Source organism: Limulus polyphemus, unplaced genomic scaffold, assembly GCF_000517525.1.
Source record: "Limulus polyphemus unplaced genomic scaffold, Limulus_polyphemus-2.1.2 Scaffold847, whole genome shotgun sequence".
Lineage (NCBI taxonomy): Eukaryota > Metazoa > Arthropoda > Merostomata > Xiphosura > Limulidae > Limulus > Limulus polyphemus.
In genome coordinates, this window is record NW_013666457.1 from 346,875 (window position 1) to 357,430 (window position 10,556).

At 36.9% G+C, this 10,556-nt stretch overlaps 1 protein-coding gene across 1 annotated transcript in view; it reads right to left on the reverse strand.

Annotated features, from left to right (window-relative positions):
• LOC106460841 (IQ motif and SEC7 domain-containing protein 1-like) overlaps nt 1-6,573 on the reverse strand; it is an 88,516-nt gene extending 81,943 nt beyond the window's left edge. The window contains exon 1 of the mRNA XM_022387644.1: nt 4,330-6,573. Within this exon, the coding sequence (XP_022243352.1) occupies nt 4,330-5,348 (1,019 nt within the window). The 5' untranslated portion in view covers nt 5,349-6,573. The remainder of the gene's footprint in view (nt 1-4,329) is intronic.
• Between the last annotated feature and the right edge of the window lie 3,983 nt (nt 6,574-10,556).

Genomic DNA, 10,556 nt, shown 5'->3' on the forward strand with positions numbered 1-10,556 from the left:
TGATTTGGTAGTTTTTCTGAAATTAGATTAGAAATTAATGGGGGTACAACCCCCTCATGACCTTCAGGTCATCCTGTATCACTGTGTCAAGTATGGTGCTGATTGATCAAGAAATGTGGAAACGTATAAGGAACAGATGGTTGAAAGGTGCGAACAAACAGACACAAACTTAGCTTTATATATATTAGATATCGCAACATCACTTTTAAAGCGTTAAAAAACAAACCAAGTGCAGCATCTTTAATGAATTGATTCTCAAATTAACAACCTGTTAGTATACAGCTCATTAGTGGCGAGGTCAACATATTACATAATGTTGACTAATGTTTAACTTTTTGTCTGCTTCAACACTAAGTGTAAAGAGTAAAATCACCTGTATTAAAGAGTTGGGTTAATTATTGATTGTATTTTCTTAACGTCATTTCATGCGAATAATATGTTATCAGAGACTCTATAATAAACAAAGTCATTCCCTCCTCCCCAGCCACACTGTTTCTCAACGATACGCTTGGGAGCTTAAAGCTGTAAAACTCGGGGTTCGATCCCCAAGGTAGGCAAAACATAGATAAATCCCTTTGTGCAGCTTTGTGTTTAAGAACCAACAAATTCGTGGACCCACGAGCAATTCGGTTTAGAAAATTGGGTCTGAAAAGTCGATAGGGTCCAGTCCAGTGGTAATGAGGAGTCAAAGGTCCATCTTACTTCAGTAAAATAATTTCTCTACAGCTTTTACAACAGAAATCACGAAGGCGAAATGTAGGTGGCGCATGCGAATATACATATATATATATGTGTGTGTGTGTGTTTGTTAATTAAATAGAAAACACTTTTTTAATACAGTTTTGTTCAATACAAACAGAACAGAACAAAAGTAGAATCACATGTTAAGAGAACAAAAGCCCTGAGTTGGCAGTCACGTTGTTTCGTGGCTTACAGTAGTAGGTAGATGAATTATATAAAGAGTGTTATAACAGCACCTGTGTATAACCTTGGTTCATGTTTAAAGACATCGTTTGCGGAATACTTTGTATAGAGCTTGAAGTCGAAAGTGTTGGTATCTCTGGTGTTGAATGGAAAGATATCAGATGCGCTGAAATTTGATAAGGAAGAGGTTGTTAATTACCACGAGACTCCAACTTATAACTCTTCAACTAGTCAGGCTGCTTAAGAGACAACTAATTACACTGCTAACTAGCAGTTCAAATTATCTTGGAAAACAATGACTGTAGCGGTAATAATTCGGATTTCCTTTCATTAAGTATTATTATGTATCATAATAGCGAATGGAAATCACGTGCTGACAAAAATGAACTAATGAAAGAAGAAGAAAGAAAGATACCGCCCTGACAGGAAATTTACAAGTACGCAGTGTTGCAAGGTCTTGCATAAACACAATTATCTCAAATAAAGATCCTTGAAAACCAAAACTATTCATCCGAAGTACTCTTTTACCTTGTCTATTTCACATATCGGAATTACGAAGGTAATTAGAATGCTACGTCACAAAGTCACGGGTCCAGTGATTTTTTACAGAGAAGAACTCGATTTGTTTGTTTTTTCCTGACGCTTGAAACAAATACATATATCTGACCTTCCAGACCATTTTTAAGGAAAAAAATATTGTGGTAATAAAATAGTTTTGTTTGTTTGTTTGAAGTTAAGCACAATGGGCTATCCGTGCTCTTCTCACCACGGGTATTGCAACCCGGTTTCTAGCATTGTAAGTCCACAGACATACCGCTGAGCCACTGGGGGGGCCTAGCATTGTAAGTCCACAGACATACCGCTGAGCCACTGAGGGAGGGGGCGGTAATAAAATAGACTGTAGCAAGAAAATATAATTTTTTATAGGCTCTTTGGTCAGGATATAGAATAGGTTCTTTTATTCCAAATTTCTTTGGCAGAAAGAATATCCAAACCGAATCATTCATAAAATCACAGCATCACTAGGATCAAAATAGGCTTCCTATGTTTTTCCAAAGAATACTTACCAATTAATAGGTTTTATTTACCGTTACAATAACTTTCTCCCTTTTTCCAAAGTCCTGTTTCAGACATGTTTTTATGAAAAAAATGAAAATACGTACACGGGTTGGATGTAAAAAAATATACATAGGTTTCACAAAGAACATAGAAACACTTTCAAAATGTTGGTTGTTTTAAATTTCGCGCAAAGCTACACGAGGGCTATCGCGCTAGCCCTCCCTAATTTAGCAGTGTAAGACTAGAGGGAAGACAGCTAGTCATCACCACCCACCGCCAACTCTTGGGCTACTATTTTACCAACGAATAGTGGGATTGACTGTAACATTATAACGCCCCCACGGCTGAAAGGGCGAGCATGTTTGGTGGGACGCTTTCAAAATGCAAGCTTTAATAGGTTTTATAGGTTCCCTGGGAGGCTTGAAATTTATTTACACTTGAATTAGAAACATACCATCACGAAGATAAGCACTAAAATAATAGATGAGCCTCTGTTATTACAGTACAAAATGTTGATTACCATGGTAAGTGTTGATTACCATGGTAAGAATGGTTGGGTCTATCACTGCACGTGAGTAAGTTCCAACAACACTACTGAGAAAAAAAATATTGAACACAATCGACATCTACTTATTATGCTTCTAGTGTCACACTAAAATTATGAAAACTGGAAATCCAGTGTATGAAAAAACAAAACAAAAGAACGATAATATAATGTTTCCAAATAAATCTAAGAACATGGATGTTAATTTTATATCTTGCGAAAAAATTACCAGGAGAGGAATATTTCTACCCGAATTTTGTATTAATGACAAAGCTACTAAGGTTATCTGTTGCCGTCCCTAATTTTGAACTACTGACCAGAGGAAAGGCAGCCAATCAGCAGCAACCTATGGTATTGCACAGATTCGAACCCGGCACGTCAACTATGAAATAGTAGAAGAAAAAGCAAGTATAAAGTTCAAAACACATTGTACACAATACTAAGAACCATTTACGGAAACTTCAGTGTTTCAAAAATATATATCTATAGATGGAGCTTCAAGCAAGTCCTTTTGAGGTCAGGCAAGAGTTTAGTACAAAACTTTTTGTTCTCGTATACAAAACCTGATATTCATTTAAGGTCGATGAAAGTCACTTCCCTGGTGGCTTGAACTGGTATTACGTGATCATTATATCCCCTCATCGTGACACTGCAGTTTTTATCATTTTACATATGGAAAAGTCCTTCATGTAACATAAAGTTTAACAACTTTACAAAAATTACCTCCCACTTCTGTTTTCTTGTCATTAAAGGATAAAAAAGTAAATTTCGGTGTAAAAATGTCCACATGTCATTTATGTAGGTCACAATACGTGTTCTACTGTCTGTTGTGTGAGTGTTTTTTAATCATTATTAAAATAAATACGACTACGAAGTTCGGATAAATAAAATTTTCAATATACCTGACGTTTCGATTTACGTCTTTATCAAGGGTTAGGTATATACTGTAGATACCTAACCCTTGATAAAGACGCTAGTCGAAACGTCGGGTATATTAAAAGTTTTATCTACCCGGAGTTTGTGGTCGTATCTATTTTAATAATCATTTATAGTCTCCAGTGTGCAATTAGGCATCTGAATTTAAGTAACAGTTTTCTTTCTCATAATCGGCCAAATAAGTACCTTCCCTTTCAAGCCAGACTTCAGTTCCTCACCTTAAAGGGTGTGTGTGTGGGGGGGGGGGCAGCGGAACTTTTGTGGGGGCCAACATACAGTGATATGGGTGGATTACAGTGAAATTTGGAAATGCACGGCCTACCCCAGTACCCCCCTAGCGCCGGCTTTGTTCTCTTTAAAACTTAGGTAACAGTTATATTTTTGTATCACATTGATGCAAAGAACAACTGGGTAAATAACTTATCCGTTCTTGCTATTTAAGTAACAAATTCAAAGAAAAGAAATTTTCCCACTGTGTTATCATGATGTGCGAAATAGAGAATTAATTCAAAACGACAATTTCGGGCCAGGTGTGGCCCACCGGTTAGCGTGCCTGACTATGGATCCAAGTGTCCATGGGTTCGCGTACAGTTGCCTCAAGAAAACAATCGAAATCCGCACTTTGGGGTAATAGTTGCATTAGTAGTGGCGATTAAATGTCACACCAATCCTTACAGACCAGTAAATAGCCACAACAACTCTAATGGACTGGTCCATGACCATACCAACCTCACAGACTGGTCCATAGCCACACCAACACTCACAGAACGTTCCATAACCACAATAAACCCCACAAACTGTTCCATGACAACCCCACACTATATTAAACAACTATTAAAGAACAATATAAATTATCTTTACTTTACCTGTCACGTGTGTTCATGCAGCTTTGGTCACTTTCTTCTACGTGACGCAAGGATATTGCGCGAAATTCATGAGTTCGGAGTGTACGAGAGCCTCCAGTTTTTCGAAAACTGTTTTTTAATCGCCTGAAAAATCTTTCTGGAGACAAGGATCTTGCGTTTCTCCTCCGTCCAGGTAAATATTCGCCTGCTTCCAGTTCTTCTGTATGTCTATCTGTAGCTAAAGATCGATTTAATGAATTGGAGGCTAAGTTTCGAACACTATAACACGGAGCACTGGTCACTGAAATGAATGAAGGTGAAGAAGATGGCTGAAACTCACGGAACCATGATCTGGAATTTAAATTGTAACCATTATTTTCAAATCGACTGGTTTTAGGGCCAACTGCCCATTGCTGTCTATAGCAAACATCAAGAGAATTTCCATACATGTTCATATCAGTGACTAAGTGATCACGCCATGTTGATCGATGGAATGATGATGAACTGCTTTTTCTGACACAGCTTCTGTTGGCAAGCGTTTGGGCCCCTCTTGGTGTTGAAACTGCTACAGTATTAGTTTTTCGAAAAACAGGGTTATTTCTGTGATCTCCAATGTCTTTTAATGGTATTTTGTCGCAAAATTGGTTCGTTGAAGAAGACACAGAATATTCCAAAAGCCCGTCGTTGTCAATATAAATGGTTTCAACTCTAGAAAATTCTTGATCACTAAAGTGGACCTTGGTAAAGAATCTTCTTTTATCTTTAGAGTGAGGTGGACCACTTCGGACGCTGTAGGATGGACTACAGGAGTAACTTCGACACAGACGTCCACTATCGAAACAGCTGTAATTAATCGTTACATCCTCTTTAAATGAGGATCGTCTACATAAAATAGATCCTGAGAGATTAGATCTTTTGGATTTTCTGTCATCATCATCTTCTGACAAGTCGGGAAACTCCTGGTCAACTGTAGGCAATTGTCCAGAGGATTGCCCATTTAAGTCACAGAGTATGATATCGTCTTGATATGCTCTAGTCATTATAAGTATAGTGGTAACCTTTATATAACTATTTCCACTCCAAGCTATTTGGAAACGTTTCTTTTGCAATAATACATTGATAATTTTAACAACACTTTAGAAATTCAACTTTATTGGTTAACTTTGCAATTTATCAATACCTTGAGGCGATTTGGAGAGTTAAAATCTGCAAGTTAGGTATTATATTTTTAAAAAATGTTTTTTTCTTCTTTAAAAACACAACAACCAGAAATACATCAATGCACCAGCCAAGATCTATATCTCGTCTAACTAATCCTAGACCACTCACGGTATACTCGTCGTCTACAGCAATCCAATCTTGGACCACTCACGTCAGACTCGTCAAATACAGCTAACCAGTCCTGGGCCATTCACGGCGGATGTTACTTGGAGCACAAGGTGTAGATATTGCAACACAAGTTTTCCTTTCAGTTTAGATCGGTGTTTAAACTCGTTTATTAATATCAGATCATGTTACTTGGCGAAGTATCTTGGAATCTTCTTGTGTATTTACTTAGAAAATATACATTTTTGAATCACGTTAGTATAAATACGTTTTTAATACTTTTTTACGGGGGGGGTTCACTGTACAATTACTCTGTTAAGTACGTTTTTAATACTTTTTTCGGGGGAGTTCACTGTACAATTACTCTGTGCTTTCTTCCAGTCTCAGCTTTTTCGCTTAAAGATCTCGATATCGAATGACGTAGATCTTCAAGAAAAGGTTTTGAACGTTTTGCGCACTCTCTCACACACACACAACAGTATAAGCAAAACAAGAGCGATATCTAAACAAGGAACGATTCTCACACTGGCTATGTTTCCAGATTATCTCCAGCTCAACATTTCTGTGCGAAACCCCACAATTATAGTGTTGTTGTCCGGTTTCTTGCAATTAGTTCATTTATTGTTTATACCTTCAGACGTCATTTACCTAATTATACATCGATTAACCTGTCATGTCAATTTCTAACTTTACCTAACGGTGACGCATCGAAATATAAACGTCGTTCTGTGACAGTCAAATAACAATGGTGATCGATCTGCTGTACATATTCCAAACACACTAAGGAACTATTACACTTATTTCAAACGTTGATTTGTCTCAGCCCAAACTCGGTACCATACACGTGTGCACGAGATGTCGCAACACCAACTTGCTTCTTGCAACAGACAAGTGAACATGTGGTCTGTTCCAACACACACACTGGCTACACTCAGTTTCTAGCTTGCTTACATGATCCGCCCTCAGTACGTGTAGTATGTCAATAGGAAAACGTTTAGGTACCACAGCCCCCGATGTGTGGTTTTTCCACATCACGGTATCCTTGAAAAGATTTATAAAGGGAAAACAAGCAAATACAAATGCCAAAAGAAGGAGGAAACGACGTGTCATTTCATCGAGAATTAAACGTACAACATCTAAACGACAACGTGTTACATAATTTTTAAATTCTTGTGGGACAGAAGTGTTTCAAAAAACCTTTAAACATTTTATTAGATTTGTCAGTGTCGGTAATGGTTTAAAATACCGAATATTCCAGAAGTTTCTAATCTCTTTTTAATGCGTTTTTCTTTGTTTAAATTTGTAATTAAATCATATTCTACAGCTACAGCTGTGAGGCATATAGATTATCAGTTATAGAGGAATTTACATAAAATGTTTTCTTTTACTTTTAACACAATATGTTACGATATTCACACGAATAATAAAGGAATTGTTCATAGAACAGACTTACTTTTAACAAGAAAATATATTCATATTGTATACACCAACAACTGCACACACCTGTAACTTCACTACATTTCACGCCCTACCGAAGCTAGCTGGGAGTTCAAAGGTATTAATGGTATATCGTTTAATGATAGCTCATATTTGTTCTACACGTTACTTACCATAACAACTCACAGGTAGCATCAGATGGTAACATGTTTATTCGCTGGCCACAATTTACTCATAACCCACTCATGGATAAGAAAATCCTGTTCCTTTTTGTAAAAACCCTCTTGTGGTTGATAGGCTGTGCTTTCAGTATAGAAAAACATGGTAACCAAATTAAATTAAAACTGTGAGAGGTATGGTTTTGAAGAACATGCTGTAACGAAGTTATTAATAAAGAGACCAAACACATTAATTAAAAACTATTTTACGATGATGATTCTCTAAAGAACTTTCAGACAACAGCTGTATACACATGGGTTCGAAAAAAAACAAAAAAAACACCTACATATTCCTTACTTAGACGAAATGGTGGAAAAAGGTAAGCCTACTTAACGAGGACTACCTTGAAAAGCGTTTCTGGTTTGACTGGCCTAAATGGTGTAAAATCCCGTTTCTTTCTGGACGCTGATATATTTGTTTAGACGTTTCTCAGAACCACATTGAGACACGTGTGAATACTCACAAGAACCTAGGTTTGGGAGAGTACACATATGGATAAAATAAATCATTATAAATCAGTAGGCTTAACTTACAGAAACTGAGGCAGTGCAAAATTCACCTTCATGTTCCTTAACTTATGTAGTAGTTTTGAGCAAAAACATTACAAAGTTCCCAGGTTTTAGCATTTTACACCTAAAATTAAACATCAGAGTCTGAATCAGCTAAGTTAATAAATACTTATTGCCATTAGCAGATAATGTAACCTACTTTCACCTTCAATTATATAACGAAAACGTAAATTTAGCATGACTGGATATCACTGCTATAGAAGCAACCCCTTAAACGTAAGAATAGCATGACTGGGTATTACTACTATATGAAGCAACCCCTAAACGTAAGAAGAGCATGACTGGGTATCACTACTATATGAGCAACCCCCTAAACGTAAGAATAGCATGACTGGATATCACTACTATATGAGCAACCCCTTAAACGTAAGAAGAGCATGACTGGGTATCACTACTATATGAGCAACCCCTTCTCGATCTCATTTCAAACAAATTTTCTCTACCCGACCAAACTCCTCACCCATGTGCACATGTAATTAACCATTTAAATACCCCCCCTCCCCCTCGGTGGCTCAATGGAAACTCTCTGGCCTTATAACGCTGAAAATCAGGTTTTCATCCCTGCGTGGGCAGAACACAGACAGTCCATTGTGTAGTTTTATGCTTAACAACAAATAAGCAACATTTTCATCTATTTACTAGCAAAACTCAAGTTTTAAAGATGTCTGTGTCGCCATCTTTTATTAGAAAATTTTAAAACGGCGAAAGAGTATCGTGATCAATGACGTATTACAATTCTATGTCATAATTTGTCCTGGCCTAATTTTCTTAAAAGTTCGGAGAGAGCATTGCCTAAAGTTGAAGTGACAGTTAAAGTAAACATTAAAAGAATAAAAGTATTTCAAATTGAGCTGATTAATTGCTAATGTTTCATTTTAATTTACTGTGACAGGTTTTATATTTCTCTTAATTTTTAAACGTGTCTATATTTCACAGATATAACCTGCTCTGAAGTTTAATTAATTAATAATATTCATGACCTATAAGTAAATGATTTACAGCCCACAAACTGAATATTCACTTCACCAAGTCAATTGGCTCCCTGGAGTTGCCCTAGGTCACATACTCAGTTCTACGCTCAGACAGCATGTTTATTTACTATAGATCATACATTTTCATCCACTAACAATACTGAATCAAAGGGTAAAATCGTCAAAATTTGAAATGTTTAAGAAAACTAAAAAATACTGAACTGAAGCATATGAGTTTATTTAATTCTATACTTTCGTGTATATATATATACTAGCGAAGTTACCTGGCTTCGCACGGGTTATTAGGTTGATATACTTTAGTAAGTGCATAATATTTATCATGAAAGTAAAAATACTGATCCAGTTTTAAACTTAATTCGTTTCTGAATTACGGTATTTTCTGTTATATCACACACATTTGTAATAAAAAACGTGGATAAGATAAGCAATAATACCCAGGTAAACACCCTCAGGGTCTACTTAGTATAGTTGCAAAATTTCAGGTTTCTTGGTTCTTTCTTCTTGTAGCTATGATGGTCACATTTCTTTTCTATGTGGTTTTTTCGCTAGCTTGCCTCATTGAAGAGATGCTGTGCACACGCACGTGGATAAGTAATAATACCTAGGTAAACACCCTCAGGGATACTTAGTATGGATGCAACATTTGAGGTTTCTAGGTTCTTTGCTCTTAGAACTATGGCAGTCACATATTCTTTTCTATGTGGTTTTTCGCTAGCTTGCCTCATAAAAAGATGCGCACGCACGTGGATAAGATAAGTAATACCCAGGTGCACAACATCAGTATGGGTGCAAAATATCAGATGTCTAGGTTCTTCCCCTTGGAGCTATGGCAATCACACTTCTTTTCTATGTGTTTTTCCTAGCTTGCTTCATTAAAAAAGATGCGCTCGCGGATAAGAATAATACCTAAGTGCACACCCTCAGGGTCCACTTAGTATGGGTGCAAAATTTCAGGATTTTAGGTTCATTGTTCTTGGAGCTATGGCGGTCACATATTCTTTTCCGTGTTTTTTCGCTTGCACGCACGCGGATAAGTAATAATACCCAGGTGCACGTCGTCAGGGTCCACTTAGTACATGTGCATAATTTAAGGTTTCTAGGTTCTTTCCTCTTGGACTTATGGTGGTCACACAGACACGTCTTTTTATTATTATAGACGCACAAAAACATTATAATAAAAGTAAAATTCAAACTTATTCCTCCCTTCCCATTCCTCTCACGTGGATAAGTAAGAATACCCAGGTACACACCCTCAGGGTCCACTTAGTATGGTTGCAAAATTTTAGGTTTCTAGATTCTTTCTTCTTCGAGCTATGGTGGTCACATTTCTTTTCTATCTGGTTTTTCGCTAGCTTGCTTCATAAAAAGATGCTCACGTGTATGCGAGCACACACATGGATAAGTAATAATACCCAGTTGCAAACCCTCAGGGTCCACTTATTATGTGTGCAAAATTTCAGGTTTCTAGGTTCTTTCTTCTTGAAGCTATGACGATCACACCTACACAGACACGCACGCACACACATAGATTTACCCCCCCCTTAAAATTCTACAATGTAAAACTACCAACCTCCCCCCTTTTATTTTATATTATACTAGACAACCCGTGACCCGTTGGGTCACCCACTAGTCAGAGGTTATGAAGAATTCAAGTTAATTTCGATATTGCACCGAAATGAAGGTTTATTTTGAGATAATTTAATTA